Source organism: Molothrus ater, chromosome 2 (genome assembly GCF_012460135.2).
Source record: "Molothrus ater isolate BHLD 08-10-18 breed brown headed cowbird chromosome 2, BPBGC_Mater_1.1, whole genome shotgun sequence".
In the NCBI taxonomy this organism is placed as follows: Eukaryota; Metazoa; Chordata; class Aves; order Passeriformes; family Icteridae; genus Molothrus; species Molothrus ater.
The window spans coordinates 42,414,920-42,436,103 of NC_050479.2; the positions used below are offsets into that span (position 1 = coordinate 42,414,920).

A 21,184-nucleotide genomic window follows, 5' to 3' on the forward strand; every position below is an offset into this window, starting at 1 on the left:
AGGGAAGTCATCATAACTCAGAGCAGTGCACAGTCATCCCCACCTTCCAAGGACATTCTCTAAATTACATTAGCATCTGATCTGCTAGAGATTTTCTTCCAGCTCATCTTCATATTACACTTTTTCCATTCCTTTTTTTTATAATTCATTTCTTCTTCTGTGTCACATTGAGAGAATCAATATTAGAAAAAAAAATATTTAATTGGATAATAATACAGAATTACCCTAAGGAGTTAGAGTCATCTTCACTTCTTTCTGAATGGGATCGAAGAGTTTTGAAGCAAGCTTCCAAGTTCGGAGATAACACTTCCACAATTCTCCTAAATGTGTGCATATGATCCATTACCTGAGGTTAGCCAGCTTTACCCACCTATTTGCAGGATTTCCACCTACATGCAGCTCTGCAATTCTCTTTGCAATGCTGATTTACACCTCTTAATGCCAGACTCTTTTCAACTTACACATATGCAGAAATGCTCAGGGTGACACTTTCAATACAAATACAGATTTCATATTTAGATAAAACCATGATTTGAAAACTTGGACATAACCATAAAAACAACTTAATGTTCAGACAAACACTTAGCAAATTGTCAAATTGATCTCGAAAAGATCTTATAAAGGCTGATCAAAAGGAAATAAGGCCCTCAAACTGTTCTTTTCTGTTCTTTCTAGGTAGAAAAGATGTGTTCAATCACCTGCTTAAGTGGTTTGTATGATAATCTCTCTCAAACACAACTCGAGACCTTAGTGTTTGGAAGCCAGGAGCCCTCTTAGAGCCTCTGTACATCACAAGAAAATCATGCAGGAAAAAAACAGCCTTAAGGCTATAAAAAGGCAGACTACACAAATACTGCTCTGCAATAACAAAAATCATGGGAGATCCACCGTTCATCTTGCAACAGTGAACATAATTACAAACCTAAATTTTGCATTTGAAACTAGGAGACAAAAATTATAAACCTCTCTATGCATATCTAATCTCTTTTTTTCAACATTAGCCAAGCCTGCAGGCACTTAACAGTCTGATTCTTGATGTCATTGTAATTAAAGGCAATACTCACAAGGCTGATAAGCATACCAGCTGTATATTAACCCTTATCTTAGCAAAACTGAAAACTGCAAATGTGATATCTAATTGTAAAGAATAGAGCATTGGAATTTATTATGGATATTATGGCTTTTAAATCCCATAACCTTGAAAAAAAGTAAATTATATCCAGCCTACCATCAAACTTCTTGTGCCGGGATACGAAAGTCGTGCGTACAAAGTGACTTGTCTCCTCCACCAAGTTTTCAAACTCCAGTTTGCTCTGTTGGCTTAACTTGTCCTCCATTTCTGAGGTGCAGCATGTATATTCCTGAGGGCAGATTCTCAAATGTTCCCCTGGAATCACAATAACAGAAGAAATTAGAACTATTTGGAAACTGATAGAAATGTGCCAGAACCAAAAAAAAAAAAAAAAAAGGGTCTTCAGTTTTGGTGGGCTACCCAGGGAGCTCTTTAAGGCTAGACCTGAAGAGCTTGACAGGAAACATCTTGAATTTGTATCAACAACTTTGCTATAGCTGGGTATTCCTCGAAGGGGAGAGAAGACACTTTGCAGAGTTGTTTTTATACTTTAAAAAGTAAAATTGCCTCACACCAAAAGTGTTCTCCCATGCTGAAGAAGCTTTCCACATTTACTGAAGCATACTTAAAATTTGAAAAAAACAATTGCTTGCGTTCTGTTTGTATTCAGACTGCCTGGAGAAATATCTAGTGAGATGACCTATTACAAGCCTCTGGATCTGTCAAAAATTGCAAAACAAAAACTATGTTGTCAAAACCTAAAGAACAGAAATTATACATTTTTGTAGACAGGTCCCACTTGCCCAAGTGCACCAAAACATTGTTCCCTTCTCCCCCTCCTTCCCCTCTTCTTAAGTGTATTTTAATGATTGTGTTTGGGTTTTCTTGGGCAGCATTTCTTGTCAGACTGAGCAAGTGCTCTGCTGAATAGGAGAAAGCAGTGAATAGTTTAATTAATGCTTATGTTATATGGAAATGCAATGTAAAAGGTAATGAAAGCCTCTTATTTAATTTAATAGATTTATCTCTTGAAGCACTCTGCCAGTTCTTCTGACAATATTGCTTTCTTCAGTACAATTTGCACGTGGAAACCAATTCTTCAGCTCATGAAATTAAAATGGTCTGTTATTACATGAAATGTGAATTTCCAATTGACACTGTACTAAGGGTGTCAGAAACATTTAGCTTGGTTTGTACAAAGGCAGAAAATTCTACCATTTCCTCTTGAGAAATAAAGAGAATGATCTGCCTGTATGATTAAAGTTACTTGTAAGGCAATGAAAACATTTAGCTTTCTGTACACCGAATCCTGATTAAAAATCCCTCTGCAAATCTCTTAAAGGTGCAAATAAAATGATATACAAAGCCCAAGGGTTAAATAAATACTGGGGACCTGATTCTCATTTCCATTGAGGCTCCTTTCTACCACTGCTGAGCCATAAAGAAGACTAAAATGCAATTTATACCTACTTTAAGGCTTCTTTTCACCATTCTTATTATGTAGTGAGGAGAACCAGGCCCTAAGTTTTATGCTTCCCAGGGGTATAATACATTTAGCTGCTGCATCATTCTGAAGACAGCATCAAAAAGAGATTTGCACATGCTTAGAATAAACACTGTCTTGAGTTTGCCCTCACCTTATTCGAATTTATGTTTTGGTTCTCGAATGAAGTCTTTTAACTTGAAATTTAGTCATTTCTCAACCCTGACTCCTCACCCCATCTTAATTTGTTTTTTCTGCAAGAGTTTGTAATATATGAATTATAATGCCATAAGGTTTCTTTTAGCAGTCTCAAGACTTTTTAAAAGCTCATAGCTATAGATCTTCAGAAAGGATAATTTTATTATTATCAGTTACTGTTTGGCAGTACTACCTACAAGTTCCAGTCATGTCCAAATGAACCATGATATAAAATTTTGTATAAAACTGGGAAAAAATTATATCCCATGACCATCAAAATATTGTAAGGATTGCTTCCCATGTCTGCTACACCCTCCCACCACAAGAAATTAATTCCTCTCCATCCTCAAAGTCACACATCTAAGCCATAAACAACACATACAGGGACTGGTGAGCCAGCTGCTGTCAAACATAAAAGATAGTGGCAGACTAATGTTTGCCTTACCCTCTACATCTCTGTCACATTAAACCGCAACTATTCAACAGGTAAGGAAGGTGCCATAATAAGAAACAATAAAGGTTATTTCAGTAACAGTAATGTGAGTTTTTATTAGATGTCAGAAAGACAAGTAAAGTTGAAATATTGTATCATTAGAAGCAGTGCTGTGTGCTTGATTAAATAAAAAAATACCCCATCCATAATGTCTGCAACCCCCTTTCCTCGATAAATCCAGGGTTTTTTCCTTATTGAAAATACCTACTTTCCCAGTTCCAGTCAGAGTAGTAGTTTATGCTTTTTATTATGATAATATCCTTTGTGCCATTGCAACCGAAAATTTTTATCAAATTCACTTTTCTTTCCTCTCTTCAACTGAAGTTCTTATTCTTTTTTGTCTGGCTCTGTTTGTTTCTCACAATTGTCAGGCTATAAGATGGCCTAATGGTAATCATCATGTGCTTAGTAAGTAACAGCCACGAGTCTAAATTTTTAAGACATTATATTAGGCTGAGTATTATGACAAAATAAATTCTATTGAATGGTCATTTTTGGAGAAATAGTAATTTTTTCTTTCTCTGATTTATTTAGAGTCTTAGTTTTGCTTTGCTACAAAAATTATTTCTCACTTTGCCCACTACAAACTCATTCAGATTCCTAGTGCATTGTTTTCTTTTACATGTATTTGCATTAAGTTTCCTCCTTTTAGTTCAAGGGTTATTCTTTCATTCGTGAGAATCTTGACTGTAGAAACTCACATTTATCAGAAACACAACTCCTAGCTTACCTCACTGACTTTTTCTCCCAACAAAATGTCTTCTCCTAAATCATCTATACTAGCCACCCACCCTCATCAAAAACTTTGCTGTCCAATAATGAACTTTTTTCAAAACACATTTCTAATTCTCTCCTCCCTGTCCACAGAATTGCATTACTGCAGAAATAAATAATAATGGAAATATTGTGCTACTTTTCATATTCTGTTTCAGGATTTTTGCTTCCTTCTCTTTCCTGCACCAGAGGATCAGGTCAAACTACAGATAAAGTAAAAGAAAAAGCATTTTCCATTGGTTCACATCAGCAGAGTCTTAGTATGCCTAAGATATTCAAGCTAATTTTGTAAAAATAAAGATTTTAGAAATTTTTGCTCATAAGCCCTGAAATGTTTATACTGGCCACGACTGGCTGCAGTTTTCAGAAGTTCATAACTTGGACAAAAGTTCATGTGCTTTCCTGGGAATGGCAAAGGGAAACTCTCTGACAAAGTAATTTCTGTATGCTTAATCTGTTTTTTTTTATTTTTTAAAAGCATGATTCTCATTTTGTGCTTGTTATTATCAAACTTCCAACTAATGTCAGAATTGCCAGGTCATTAGTTCACTCCTTGTAAAAAAAAAATTTAAAAAATGGACACACTTTTCTTAGCATTAAAGTAGGGGGTTTGCTTGCTGGGTTTTTATGTTGTGTTTTGCTGGGAGGGGTTGTGGTTTTGATTTTTTCTTTGTTTAGTTGTTTTTTTGGTTAGTTTTTTTATTTGTTTTTTGTTTTGCTGTTGTTGTTAGTTTGGATATTTTTAATTAAGAGGTGTGTGCTTTATTTTGGATTTTCTTCTTCTTTTGTGATCTAAGAGGCTGTTTGGATTGAAAACAACTCTGCAGGCTAATTTGACTGTGCTTCCTCTGATTTTTTGAATTGGATCATTTACCATTTGCATTTTGTAAAACATTGTTCTATTACCACAGAAAGTGTTTAATCACTAATTTGTGTATTTACACACCTCAAGTATTTTGCAGGCTGAAAATGTGCTCATAACTAATGTACCAGTTCTTGCCTTGGGAAACTCCATATGGTCGAGGTTCTTATGCTAATTTTAGCAACAATTTCCATGGCACAAGTGGCATTGGTTATAATTGACTAGTTTTTCCTTGCTGCAAATGGTGTCTCCCCAAACAAGTTTGACACGAATGTAGTTACACTGCACCAGGCTGAACAGCTACTAACTCAATATTTCCAGCCACCTACCACAATTCTTCTAACCACTGTTTCCAGCTGAAGATGCTGACCTACATATCTCTCCTCATGTGGCTTATGTTATATAAATCAAATCAATTGCCTACTACAAATTCAGCTACCAGTATTCAATTTCAGTTTTATTACAGCTGTAATCTCACACCTGCCTTCACATGATCCAAATTGGCAAGTTTTGCAGTTGAATTTGGCAATCCTGCTAGCAATGCTGCTTTGAAGTGTGATAAAGCAATTTATAAAGCACTTGTTTTATATTCAGATGTATTACTGTTTGGTGTCCTTAAAATGTGCTACAAAACTCAGAAGTCTTTAAAAAATCGAAACTTACAGCTCTCAAGCTGAATAAATGCTTTTACTACATTTCAAAATGCCAGAACTGATCTGAGAGTGGTAACTGCTTGCAGAAGATATAGTCTGAAGGATTAGTAAACCCTATGGAATATAACATTACCCTCAACAATTTAACCACCAGATTTCCTTAACACCTTGGTTATATTATTAGAAATGGAAGTATTATCACATAACATATTTATTATCAGGCAGAATTTTTTATGGGTCATGCTGCAAGTTTAGCAATTTTGGAAGCAATTCTTTCTGAGGCAGTCAAAATTTTATAGTTCTTATTCTAATCATAAATTTCAAGCCGTGATAGTGGTCTGTTCACAGAATGGTAGGGCTAACTGTATGATGGGGAGAATAGAAACAGAGTCACCAACCTGCTTCATTAATCCAGAAATGAATAAAAATTATTAAATAAAAGGGGTAAATTAAAGATGTGCTTTTAAACTTGATCACTTTGTATGCATCAACAGAGCCTAAAAGAAGAAAAGGTAGCTCTACATTCTTCACCTAGCAGGTTACATTGATGTGATTTGGCTTTGTCATTAGCTGTGCTCTTTGAAACTTGAAATACTTGCTTCAGACCTGCTCATATTCAGCCACTTGTGGAGAAAGCAGTGGAATTTATTAACAGTATGAGCTTTAACAAAGACAAGTATCAAGCAGTACACCTGGAACAGAATAGCCAAAGAGCCCAGTACATGCTGACACCTGTGTGGCTGGGGAGCTGCCTTGCTGAAAAGGATGGGGGCTCCTAGGGGACATCCAGCCAACATGAGACAACAATACCCTGCAGCAGCAGATGTAAATCTGATACTGGGCTGCATCCCAGGGGCATTTCTAGCAGAGGCAGAGACATGATCATCCCACTATACTCAGTGCTTGTCACGCTGCACCTGGAGCACCGTGCCCCATTCTGGCCCCCACAAGACAAGAAAGATGCAGACTGGAGAGGATCCAAAGGAACATCAGGAAGATTATCAAAAGACTGGAGTGTAAAGAAAGACTGAAAGAGTCAGGTTTTTTTTTTTCCCTGGAGAAAGAGAAGGCTCAGGTGGGACCCAATCAAGGTATTACAGTTGTTAAAGGGAAGGTACAAAGAGGATGGGGCATCTTTCTTTACAAGGACCCACATGGAAAAGCAAGAGGCAAAAGATACAAATTGTACCAGGAGAAGTTTCATCTTGGCACAAGAAAGAAATTTCTTAAAGTGAGAACTGACGGACTAGTCACTGGGACAACCTCCCCAGGGCCATGGTGGATGCCTCATTGCTGGAGCTTTCCAAGATTTGATTGGACAGGGCGTTAGTTAACCCCAGCGGGGCTCCCTTTCCCTCAGTACCTGAGACCAGATGATCTGCCTGCATTCCTTTCAAAGTGGGCTCTTCTGTGGTTCTGTGATTAGTTATTTCAGAACTTCCTACCTCTCAGAATTATAAGGGACTGGAACAACTTGACTTTGTTTCTAAGTTAACATTTTCCACCCAATTTTCTGAATTTTTTATTATTGTAAAAGATTATTTTAAACCGATGATAAATAGAGTTAAAAGAAAAACCTCATTCAACTTTAACCCTTGCCCACTGTTTTGAGATTTGGATCATTTTCAGTATGGGTGATGATGTTTTTGAATGCCTACTTTTTGAAGTTTTCAAGGAGCATAGGAAACTCTTAATGATCACATTATTAATTTTCTAATAGTGAAAGCTATATTTCTCCAATACACTTACACCATTCTGTCACACATCTGCTAAGAGTGCTGTAGAAGAATTTGACTGACAATCATCTTTAATTAAAAAAAAAAACAAACCCAAACAGCACTATCATGTTTTCTACATTAACTTTTTTAGCAGTTAAAAATAAATTGGAAACATGAATTTTAGCATTTCAGGCAATATTAAAACAGCAAAAATTAAAATTTCATTTTGTTGGACAAAACCCTGTTCTCTAACCAAAAAGTCCTAAGGCTCCTTCTGACTTTGTAATTATCTTCTCTGTGGGGTATAACAGCCCTGCAAGCAGCCTCTGTAAAACTGCACCTGACATTCAAGTCACAAATTGAACTTTCCTACTCAAACTAAAAGGAAACAGATTATGTTTTAAATTAATTCCATCGTAATATTGGCCTGACAAGTGATGACAGGAGCAATATTTGCACAGAAAATGACAGCTGGAGGAAGGGAGGGAAACCTGTCTGTAACACACAGATCGTGCCATCAGACACAGCTCTCCTAATTTTAATCAAAGGAATATTGAATTTGAAAACCTTTTATGTCTGGTGGATTCCAATAAACCTGTGCAACTACCCCAAGAATAAAACTGACTCATTTGTTTGCCTCAGAACTCAAATCATCTTTGCTCAGATTCCTTTTGTTCCTTGATTTCTTTGAGGTCAATTAAAAAATGAATGCCTTCCAAACAGACTGATAATTAGTTAACAGTCTCTTCATTACAGGTCCCACAGGGAACACTCATTTACAAGAAGCCCTGACCCTGTTGTCCTTGGGAAGATTTCAGTAATAAGTTACTGAAGCCGAGGCCAAGGCAAACTTGTTCAGACTACGACTATACAGATGCTAAGGAAAGAACTGAACTCCCTTGAGTATTCCCAACTAAACTACTAGAAGCAGTACCACTGCTCCAATGCTCAGGATCATTTTATTTTCCAAGCATACACAGTCAGACAAATTGTTTTTTGATAACACAGTTTGTGAGAAGAATCTCTAGTTACCTCTTGGAGAGTGTATTACTGGCTTTGTGCTCAGTGCCTTGTGGAAAGCAAACAGCAAGGCTGTGATTCAGCACCAACAGTTTCATCATCTCACTGGCTACATGGCTGCAATTTTCTGACTTCAAAGCATGCTCCCACCTGGGAACAGCAGCCAACTCCCCCTCCCCCTGAATTGATTTTTGCTGTTTATTAAGTTCCCTACTATAACAGCAGAAATATCTTATATAGCATTATAGTGAGAAGTAGAATACAAGCAGCACATTTCTTTACCATGACCATAAAACACAATGCAAGGCAGGCTTTAAATTTAATCAGTCCTCAGAACAATTTAATGATTAAGGTAGCAGGATGAGATTGTACACATTCATGTATTTATAAAGATTTTAATCAACATTCTTCATGTAAAACTGAAATCCAAAGATGTGATTGTAGCACATGGTGTGTCAGACAGATTTACACCACTTAGGCCACATACCCCCTGAAATACTGTTGCAGAAGGAGAATATGCTGAACTTAGCTTCCTGGGACTAAGTGAGTATTCTGTACTACCCAAACCAGTCCTTAAGACAGTTATATCCTTATTAATATAGATACATCAAAGGTTAAAGCTGAATGGGATACAGTCATGCCATTTGACTGAATTGACAAGTGTATTTTAAAGCTGTGCAGATCCCTTGCTAATCACTGCATTGTCATGCATAAAATCCATGTTTCTAAAATACTAAACTTAACGACAACTGTTTAAGAGTCATTAATCAAAGTGCTCTCCTCTTATTCTCTTATATTGATGCCTTCAATCAGCCCAGTGAAACCTTTTTGTGCTACCATTAAGCAGATTAATCTACGTTTTTGTCTTCTGATTAATAATGACATGCTTTCCTGCAATGCCACTCACAGAAACAGCTCAGGAAGACAAACATGATAATGTTGAGTTGGTCATAAGTCATAGGCTGTAATGGATACACCAGTGGTTAAGACTCTGGTGCCTCTGCCATAAACTCTTTATTGAAATATTTTTCATCCTAATCTCTTTCTTAACTCCTTCAGGAAAAAGACAGGACAAAAAGGGAGGCTACAATTTGTAAAGGTCTGAGAGTCCTGCTATCATACTGATCAAGGTCTACCCATGAAATTTAGGGCCAGAAATGCTGGCATTTGACCTTTAATTTCTGTTCAGAGCCAACCACTGTGAAAAGCAAAATGCCTCTACCAGTTCCTAAGTATTAACCTTACTGTGACACAAGTTGTAAGGCAAGAAGAAGCAAAGCACTTTCTCCAAGTTTGTGTATCTTTTTGACTGTGTAAATTAAAAGTCTTTGGTGCACTTTTACAGATTTAATCAAAGCATTTAAATATAGAAAAATAAAGTAATAAGCTATACTTTTTCTATCAGTCCTTTAGGGAATTACTTTTACCTTCTTAATATAGCTTTTTTGGGGGCCCATTTCTTTAGTAAAATCACAGCTTTTGACTGGCACCTTACAGCAGTGACCAGCCTCTTGTTAATTTGTAGTTATTTTATAAGCCACACTTTAGGAAACCCAAAACTCCTGAAAAAACAACCAAACTTTAAAAAAAAATCTTTATTGAAAGAATATCATCTTCAGGATATGACAGGCATAATATTTTCCTTGAAGAAGCTTAATAATTATTGTTCATTATGATTAAATGGGATATTTCCTATAAAGAATACTTGGGACTCTTTGTTACTATTTACTCTGTGTACTTTGGCTGACATAACATGGACAGATACCATCCAAAGTGAGTACTTGTCTCTTGGAGAAAATTCTTTGCAGCTCTGTTGCAGACTGAGCCAGAAAGAAAGTTGGCAAACACTATGTCAAAGTCCTTTGTGCTTTTTGCTTTTAGTATAAATAAGACACTGAGGCATCTGTCTGAATTCAGATCACCTTGAGTACATTCCTGTCTTAGCTCCTTCTCTCAGAAGCTACTCAGAATAAAGTATTCCCTGGCCTCTGCTGCATGGATGGAGCCAAATTAAGGTATAACAGTAATGACAGGCAAAAATGTAAGGAAGTCTCTGAGGATGTCTTTACAAACCTAAAATGACTGCCCACCTTATCCCAAAAACTGTTAAAAACAGCTATAAAAATTCATAAACACATGCAAGCCAGCATTGCAGATGTAGATAGGATGATTCCAGGTTTTGTTATCATCTCTGAAGTTCTAGATGTAAGGATTTCTCATTCCCTGTGGAAGGGCCCATTGCCTTCCCCAGGTGCCTTGGGTTAAACCATTTGAATTTGCCTTCCTTTACTCTCTTCTTCCCTTCTCCTCCTCTTTGGAGAGAGCCCTGTGGCCCTGCCAAGGGGCTCTGTGATTGTGCCATCTGGGCAAAAGTGGTGCTTATTTGCACCCCTAATAGGGAGTGACTGTGATTATCTATAGAAATCCCCACAAACAGCAAGAATAAATCTCTAAAATAAAAGCTAGGTCAACATGCACATTATTCCAATATGATTCATGTATATTTAGGAAAGAGCAATATTTTGGATTTTTTTTTATTAACTGTGAACTATATTTCAAGCCTGGGCTCAACAGCAGCAGTAGTAAATACATTACAGCACTTTTTGGTGCTCTGTTGGACTAATATATGTCTAAAATCTTGGGCCTGAAATATTTTGGGTTTTTTCACCTTGGCAAAAAAATTGTAAAGAAGAAAATAGTTCTAGGCAATATTATTCTTTAAATATTAGTTACTAGTAATTTCTAAAGTCTATAAAGTTGACATTTTCAGCAATAGTATTGACTTTTACTGTCCTTACAATTATTTAAAATAGAAAATGTCCTGATAAAACTTACATTATCTTTTTCCTTATCACTGTCTGCATTGATTGTCAAAAGTAAGTAATATATAATGTATTTTCCTTGTATATCACAAATAGAGTTATAAAGGATGACTGACAAGTTTCAGTTTAGGAATACATCTAGTAAACCATAGATGAAAAAACATCAAACTGTCTTTCCCAGCCTTCACAGAGTAAATGTTGGCAAGTGAAGGTAATGTCTGCAATTGCCAAGGAGAAAAAAAAACAGTTATGTGGTAAAATGTGCAAACCATCTAAAAGAAGATCTCCACTCACTGTGATTTCTATGTGTGCTTTAAGTTACTGCAGAACTGTGTCACAATTGAACATCAACCTGCAAAGTCTCTCTTTCATGGTTTGATTCATGGGCAATAAGGAGACCCAGGAGATGGAACTTTCCTCTGAAGTGGTGATTTACACAATCATGATTTACACAATCAAACTAGAAATAGTATGGACAAGTTTATGAACATTTGCACAACACTGTACATGCAATTAAAAGCACGGAGTGACAAAAAGATTTTTTTCTTCTTGTGAAACTGTTGAAAGCCATTCTCTGAAAAACTGGAGTGGTTTGGCTGCTTCTGTGACAAAAAGTATATCAAGATCAGTCTGCTCATAGAGGGCTTATGAGATAAGGCAACAAATCACATTCTGCAAAAGAAGTCATCAGCAAACAAGCCAGAATGGTTTATGAAAAAGTCATATACAAAATATACACATCTGCCAGTAAATAACCTCTTCACTGAGCTGGCGCTTTTCTAAATTACAAATTAGGGATTCATGATCCTAATAAATACAATATACTACCAGTTGACAGGTTTCACAGCATTTTATGTTTCTGAAGGAGATTTATAGGTTTATAATGAGGAATAATACAATGCAGGTGCTATTAACTTCGCTAAAAGCCAGGTGCAAAAAAGGAAAAGGAAATCCTTTACATCTTGATTAAACAGAAAATACCAAAGCTTTTCTATTTTTTTTTTATTGTCTACTGTTTTCTAAGGAAAAATGTCCCTATTCCAAGGCAATTTCTAAGCAGTGTAATTAATGTGGTGCAGCTCACAAATTGCCTAATGAGTACTGTGTTTAATGAATATTCTTTTAAAGTTTCTGGCTATTTTCTACATTCATTCAGTGACAGCAGTTGCTCAACTGCAATAGCAGTTTTGAGCACTTGTTGCAGATGTTTCCAACCATTTTCTGCCAAATGCAAATTCAGCTACTTGAGTGATTGAATTATCAATGCCAATCTTAGCTGATACTACTTTTAAAAGATTAATGTCCTAAAGGGAGAATCAGATTACTACTAGCATTCTTTTAACGTCACTTTAGGAACACTCTAAATCCCCTTCCACAGAACAGAGTGCTTCTTAAAATCTATATAGCACATTTAAATAGATTTAGCCTTCCTCATAATATGGTTGCAAAGTATCTAGAGCTGTGGTGGGTTGACCCTGGCTGGATGCCAGACACCCACCAAAGCTGCTCTATCACTCCCCTCTGCAAGTGGATGAGGGAGAGTTTACGAGTTGAGAAAAGGACAGGACTCACTGATTGCCAATATGGGCAAAACAGACTCAGCTTGGGGATATTAACTGAATTTATTGCTAACAAAATCAGAGCAGGCTAATGAGAAATAAAATATATCTTAAAAACATATCTTCCCCTAACCTCACCCTCCTTCCCAGCTGTACCTCCTCCCCCTAGAAGTGCAAGGATATGGGTCCAGAGGTCTCTGCCAGGACCCTTCTCCATCACAGACCTCCCACAGGCTCACAGCCTTCTTTTGGGCTGCCATGAGCATCTTTTGGGCGTTCCACATGGGTCTCCTCCACGGGCTGAGGGTGGATCTCTGTATCCCCAGGGACCTCCATGGGCTGCAGGGACGCAGCTGCCTCACCATGGGCTGGCTGCACCAGGGGCTGCAGGGGAATGTCAGCTCTGGCACCTGCAGCACCTCCTGCCCCTCCTTCTGCACTGACCTTGGTGTCTGCAGAATTTTTCCTGGCACATGTTCTCACTCTGCTATTCTCTGGCACCCACTACAACTGCACAACAACTTTTCTTCCCCATTGTTTACTGTGTTATCACAGAGGTGCTACCACCAATCCTGGTTGACTCGGCCTTTGCCGGCAGAGCTGTGCTGGAGCTGGCTGCCATTGGCTCTGCTGGACATGGGGAAAACTTCTGGCAGCTTCTCACAGAAACCACCCCTGGAGCACCCCTGCTGCCAAAACCTGGCCATGCAAACCCAAAAGAAAAGTTAAATTCTATCTTAATGGAGTTGTCATACAAAATTAATGCTGCATAGTCTCTGACCAAGTTCTAAAACTACACAAAAACTAATTAAAAACAAGTTTAACAAAACAGCTATCTAGGCTACTCCTTGCTGTCATTTAATAATTCAGTAGTATCTGACAACTCATAAAGTAACTACCACAGGATAACATTACTTCCTAAAAAATGAAAACTACCCATAACATCCAACATAAACTCTTAAATGAGGATGATGATGATGACAGTAATAAATTCTGCAATAACTTTTGCATCTGAAAGTAGCACTAAACTCTATGTGATAACTTACACACCTGAAGTCCTTCATCCATAAAAACTGCCACCATTAAAATTCATAAGGACAAGCTGCTGAAAAATGTATTTTTATTGATATTTGGAGTTTAAATTTATAATTACGTTATTACTCATCATTTATATATTATCAAATCATTGATTTTCCTTTTATACACCTACAAAAATATAGGAAAATTTGGGTCTGACCATGAGCTCCACACTCATGATTTAAGCAAAGAGGATCTAAAATGAATCAAACATGCTTGCTTATAGTTAAGGTTGTATTTGGTATACAATGAAGTAGTATGATTCACCTATCAAATGCTTATAGTCCTTGATGCAGCCTTTGCCTATTAAAACATACAAGTGTGTGACTACTTACTCATAATCAGATGATGAATTCAGTCAAGACAACCTTAATGTATTGATATCTAAGATATGTACAAAAACAGCAAATTAAGCACCTTCACTGTCTTCTTCATTCAAGCAATACTCAAGAGCTTCCAGAGCAAGAAACTAGAAATCCTGTGTGACCAACTTCCTGCTGAAGTCCCTATAACAATCTGAAACTATTATTACTATTACCACTAACATAAAATTCTGTTTAAGAGATTAAAAAATGGTAGCCATATAATAATAAAGACTTAATAAAGGCACATATGCTAGAGACAAAATCTTGTAAGGTCCCACAATAATTCTAAGTTGATTTGCAATATAGTAGATCTATGAAAACGAAATAAGTAATAAAAAAAAAAGTTCAAAGCTTTAACCAATCTACCTCCTTCAGGAATGAATTCTAGAGTGAAGATAAGAACTGAATTCCCTGCATTTTTAAAGGTAGATGCTGCATACTTCATGTCAAGCTGCAGATCTGTGAGTACAGACTGCAAAGAGAAGCAGTAAGCAGTGATTTAATGCTAATTTGAAAAATCATTCAGAGTTGAGATAGTATCTAAGACTTGTTTGACAAGACACACCCAAAATACAAAATGATCAAACTGAAATTGTGTCAGTTATTTTATGAGCAAATTTAGGTCTCTGAGTGTTGCAGAATATCCTTTACAAGGGGCTGTATCATCAGAACAGATTAATTAGATGAAAAGTAGAAGTACTACAGGGAATGACATCCACACTGGTGAAAGTGGGATGGATCAAAGAAATAGAATGGTATCATGACATTCCCCAGGTGACTACATCTTACTTTATTAAATGTTCCCATAGCATGGCATGATCATGTTTGTGCTTTATTTCTGCTGCTCAGAAATGAACAAAGTTCACCCATTTTGTTTCACAGAGTCAAGCTAATATAATCTTCAGTTCTGATCTGCCTAAATTGCCGTTCTGCAAGTCTGAATGTTTCCACAATCTTCTAAAAAAAATGCAGTCAAACTTGTAAAATTTTCTTTACGTACCCACTTAATGTGTAAGTTTGCATAACAATGAGGCTCACCCAGGATTGGACTGCAATCCTTAGATTATCTCAGTTTGCTTTTGGATAGTGTAATTAAATTGTCAAAAAAAGGTCTAGTGCTTTTGAAATATGAGAAGGAAACGGGGACTGAAAGAAAGGGAAATGAAAAGAGAGAGACAGTCAAAGTGTATTAATAATGAGGGTATAAATAATGTAACATTTGTCCAGAAAGAACCATATCATTGCTATTTTAATTTTCATAAGCTCTCAACTAAAATAGAATATAAAAGCAAATCACACTAATTATTTAGACAGAACAAAACCTCACATTATTTCAGATACTTTGAACTGAAACAATGTCACCTGAATAAATGCACCAGTAATGCCACAGCATTACCCTCTTATGGGAGCACAGAAGAATGAAGGTTAAGGAATATGAAGTGTGGGATAAGTAGGCAGCTTCTGCTTCAAAAGAGGTAGAATAATGTGAGTATGAGCTTGACTATACCACATGCATTGGGACTGTATATTTGGCTAGCAGTTTTCTGGTTAAGCCAGGCAGGCAAGCAGAACATATCCTGGTGTTCTACAACTTCCTGATTCAGACATGGTTCTTAAGAAAGCACAATCCAGTGTCAGGATGAAGGGTTCTTAAGGGATGAAGGGATCTTAAAGAAGCTTTTTCACAGTTGGAGATCTCCAGGAAAAGACAGTTGTCCTTCCTGCAGGTTCACTCTGCAACACCCACATCCACAAACATGCTGTAGCTGGTAGTTACACTTTCAAGATTTTGCTCAATGTCGCACAGCTTTGCTGTGAATGCAATACATTGGTATTTTTCCACAGAACCCTTGCTTCTACAGCAACTTTTAAGAGGTTATGTCAATTAGCATTTTTTTTCCATGCCAAAACACAGCCAAAAGAGGGTAACAGCAAGCTTGTATAGCTGCATATGAGTGAAAAACCAGACATATGGAGTGTGAAAAAGAGAAGTGAAATCATTGAAGAAGAGCTAGCAGATAATGCTTCATATGAAATTCAGCCTTTTTTTGAAACAATGAAAAGTAAAAAATGTGGTGATATTTTTCTAGATGTAATCTGTAGCATCCCACATTTTTAGAATTCATTTAAACAATCTCATTCAGATATTTTGACGCTACTGACTGATGCTTGTGCCTTCACTTGCACTTAGATCTGATCTGTACCACAATAACAGAACCAAATACACAGAACTTCAAAAATACAATAAAATCTTCATATACAGTCTTCCTTAATCATATTGTCCTACATACATATGCCTTCAATCTTCAAAACTGACTATTTAGTCTCACTGAAATCTGCCACATGGGCTAAGTTTGAGGACAATTAGTGTTTTGAAATTGTAAGGTACCTAATGGTAGCAAGCTGAAACTTTAAAAATATGAATTACAGCTCAGTTTTAGACAGATACTCAAAAAACCCCAAATGTATCTCCACACATCCCCCAAGAAACTGAGCTGTTAAAGCTCAGTTGAAGCAACTAGGTCTTCATAAAAGCTGTGGGTAAAAACACTACAGTTCATCATACAGTATTTTAAAATAATACACTTAAGTACTGCTGCAAACTAAAATTTCTTTTCCTTGATCATAATCAAATGCATCTAAGAAATTAAAATAAAGACAGGAGTTTTCATTGTCAATCCATGGTAAGGACAGTGTCTTAACAAGATCCAAAGATTTACATGCTTTCTGGTACTACATTGCTGCAGAAACCTTCAGGGCACAATGCTGCCTAGGATGCTTCACTCACAAACTAAATTTAAATGCTTTTAAGTTTCACCAAGAATTGATGGGTGAAAATAAAGAAGTATTTTTCTTCTCAGTGCGCTAACTTTTTTTTACTGAGTAATATTTAATGAAAATAGAAAGAAAAGAGTTTTCTGGTCTGTATCTTCAGTTCAATTCTGTAGAACAGACTTCAGATACAATGATTGGCAGGACTCACTGGAAAACCTGAAAGACCTGCAAGATTGAAAACCTTTTTCTCTTACCAGTTTTCAAGATCTGCAACTTTATGAAACCCCTTCTGCACAAATATTTTCCACATGCACTTTTCTCCTTATGCCGCCTTGGAAAAACTGCCTTTCTGGCTCATAGTACTGTTTCCATTTTTCTTTCAGAAAACAGCCAACAGTTTGTATATTCACTTGGGACTGCTCTGCAATTCATTTTAAGCAATACATTTAAATACTAGGGAGATCTGAACATTTTCAATTCTTTTTATACTTTTTTACATCTGACTAAAATGAGCTGTCTATTAAAGTGGTAGTCTACGGGGCTCACCTCTATCCATGTTATGTGTCTTATAAATATTCAGAAACTTGTTTTGATGTTGAAAATTATTGTATTGTTTTTGTTTTATCTCACTGTCCTTGAAACAAAAGAGTGCATCATACTTGCAAAGAAGTTTTCACATATTGTCATTCTAAAGTTTCATATCCACTACATACTAGAGGATCTGCATGATTTCAATTTAATTGACATGTAATTCTCAGAAGCGTTTAGATAAAAGATTAGTTGGCTTTTTTTGGAAATAGTGTCTTAAACAATAAACTTATATCTATGAGGACTTGCATCTTCCCAGAGGAAAGAGCAAAGATTCTTATCAAAGCATTTTTATCAAGAATAAAACTGCAAGAAAGTACAACTAATACTGGTCCAAAGTTATTTTTTAAAAAAAATTAGAATGTTGAAGATATTTTCAGTTTGCCGTGCATTGAAATGTGTATTAAAATGATTTTAATTGTAAAAGAAAAAATAAAAACCCACATAATTTTTCAATATAATTTCCTTCAGGCACTTAAATGCATTACAATAAAGTCTATTTACTTAGTATTTACTGCAAATTCCTTCACTGGAAGGAGGACTTTACTAAGCATTCAGGAAGAAATAAATGGTAGGGGGGGGGAAAACAGAGCATCTAGATACATTAAAATAAAAATTTTAAAACAAAAAAACATGTTATCAACAAGGAAGCTAATGTAAGACTACGTTCTCTTAAAAATATCTAAAAAGAAACCTATATTGCCCAGCTTGAATATACAGCACTTGAGTTATGATTTCACTTCACGATGGTTTGTGAGCCCATACAATTTGTGAGGTACTCGATTACATTTTTTCTGTGTGAACTCTCTCAATCAATCAACACTCCAACACATGCAAGTCCTGCTAGTTAGGAGAAAAGCATCTCCCCAAGTGTAGTGCAAGAGTACTGTGGGGAACCCAACACAGTTTAGGAAGTTCCCAAAGCTTCCTTGACATTCTTTTCCTGGATTGGGAATCATGCTAGATCACCAGTTACTGTCTAACTATTAAATTATGTCTCAGTCACTGCAGAGAAAAAAATACGTTTTGTGTTGTCATTTTGACAACCAGCTCTGTAAAAAAATCTTGAAGTTAGGCAACATTTTTCATTTGTGTTAACCTTGATATAAAGCTTAGCAGAAAAGTCAGGACTTGTTTTCAGAGTTACGCAGAAATGAAGAAATTTTTTTTCTGAGAATTTGCTCTTTCTCAGGAATTAGGTGATTGTTCATGTATTTATTTACATTGGAATGGTAACAATACAGAATCACAAATGTCAAAAATCAAATGTGAGCAAATTTGCACTACAAATGCAAAGTAATGGCAGCTGAGAGAAACCTACAGGTGTTCTGCTTTCAGTTCATAAGTGTTTACATGCAAACCTGGATATTCTCAGAAGAACAGAAAGTCCTGTCAGTGGTAAATTGTTGGCATTTCCTAGGCACAGTGGTGCATAACTGGCTCATCATCTAACACTGCAGAAAGAAAGTGAAGACCAAAAACCTGTTTATTCAGTAGATGACAAAAAAGAAAAGAGACAACACCATAAGGCAAATGTCTTTGTGGCAATAAACAGCACTCTACTGAAATGTTTAAGTTTTGGTCTTGAAGGATGTGCTCAGTCTTTTGACAATACAGGATAAATTGTATAAATGACTATGCTGAAAAGAAAGCAAGACACATGGGAAAATGCTAAAGAAGTCATTCCTCCTAAATAAATAAATTTAAGGTAAATGCAGTTTACTGTGTGCTAATCCAATGGAAACATAAAAAAACTTTCTTGAGACCTATGTGAAATTATATTTGGATAGTCATAAAAAATTGAGAGTAATATTTTGTCTTGACTCATCTGCTATAAGGTTCACTATAAATAAATTTTTTAAATTTATTTTGTTAAGGTAAAATTTAAAATAAGTCAGTTAAGACAGTTTCACAGGCTGCCTCTCTGATGTTACATAACCCCCAAATTTTTTTGTGTTTGCCTTGATTTGATTTTTTTTTCTTTTAATAGGAAAAGTTCTTCTGCTTGGTGCAACACTACTCCCAAGTCAGATCTCTTGATATTGTTTAATTTATTTTATTTAGCTTGCATTTCCTTAACAGATGTGATGCCAACTTTGCTTCCATTAAAGCCATAGTACTTTTGCACTAACTCCCAACATCAAAAATAAGAGTTGCAGTGTAACTTACAGCACAATTTGAAATTATTTATATTTTGTAATTTATTAGTACATGGCCATTTCTTTTCCATTGAACATTTAATTTGATTTTAAAAAGCTTAAAAATTTCATCTTACTTTATGCAAAACATAGTAAATTACAGATGTTCACAGAGAGTATTACACAGACAAAAAAGACAGCCCCATGAATACTTAATTTTTTAAGGCCTGTTTTGAAATAATATGTATGATGATCTATTAAAAGTCTACCTCATTGCTTGTAAGTACATCTCACTGTAAATACTGTTTAAATATAGAACTAAAACTGTATTTTCTTATATTAGACTTTCTTATGGGAGATCAGTGCAGAACAGTCTGCACACAGCATTTGATTGAAAATTAAATGCTCTTATCCACAAATTTGTACTATCCCAACAAAACCCAATGGCTCTCTGGTGTTATAGATTAGGACTTTGATTTGAGGGTTGATGATGGAGCTTTACAGCCACATGACAAATTGATGGAGGGACTGTTATTTTTTTTAATAGAAGATTCTGAAAATTTATGACTAATTATATAAATAACTTCTGACTATTTAGGAGTTTTCATTAAAAAGTTGTGAAATATTAAGATTACTGCAACAATATTTTAAAATTTAAATCCATTCTAAAACTACTTCTATACAGCTATCAGTTACATTCTAAAAACTTCTTTGCTGGCCAAGAAATAAAATACCATCCATGTTAGCCAAAGGTATTGTGTAACAGTGTCATTCCTGATCATTGATTATTACTTTCAAAGAAATCATGACATATCTGATAATAGTGTTTTGAAAAATCTCCACTGGAGAAGGGAAAAGAGTTCTTTGGATAATACAGCAAACTGTGATTTTACATGTTTTAGTACATATGTTGGGAAGTGGCACTGAATATTACAGAATAAAATATTTATTTTACTGCAAAAACAGTCTCTGGGAACCTGCATATTCAATACTTTTTTTTGCAATATGGTATTTTCTCTTTATAAAGCACACTTCTACATTGTCTTAAAAAAGTTAACTGAGAAAAAAGTGACCTTTTATGTGGCATAAATATAGAAAGCACATTTTTACATCTCTCAGGTTTGTGCTTTGATTATTCAGGTAAAAGAGAATGTTTCACGGGCTTAGAAGTTAAATCCTTTATCTGGCACTTTGACCAATTTTTTATTGCATATAGAACTCACCAGTAAACAGTGCCATTAGGTTCACATGAAGGCATTAGAAAAAAAAAATTAAAAAATTGTAAAATACAGTTTTCTCTTCCTGAGCCAGTTCTAAGTAAATGTAGGAAAAAAAAAAAGACAAACTGAAAATTCCCCTCTCAGAGCTACATCTGAACAATGCTTTCCTTCCTGGTCTCTCATAAGGTTGCAGAATATACCATATTAAGCTTCATCTACACTTTTAACAGATACCTCAGATTATTTTTATTTCATTATGAATCAACAAATGTATTTTTGAGAAAAAAAAATGAGATATTCACTCTTCTCCAGAAGATCATAATAACCATACCAGTTAGGATTAGTCCATCAAAATTCTCATTTTTTT

At 35.7% G+C, this 21,184-nt stretch overlaps 1 protein-coding gene across 1 annotated transcript in view; it reads right to left on the bottom strand.

Annotated features, from left to right (window-relative positions):
* The window catches only part of GPC6 (glypican 6), a 722,602-nt gene that overhangs the window by 501,919 nt on the left and 199,499 nt on the right, over positions 1–21,184 (bottom strand). The window contains exon 2 of the mRNA XM_054518587.1: positions 1,229–1,387. Within this exon, the coding sequence (XP_054374562.1) occupies positions 1,229–1,387 (159 nt within the window). The remainder of the gene's footprint in view (positions 1–1,228; positions 1,388–21,184) is intronic.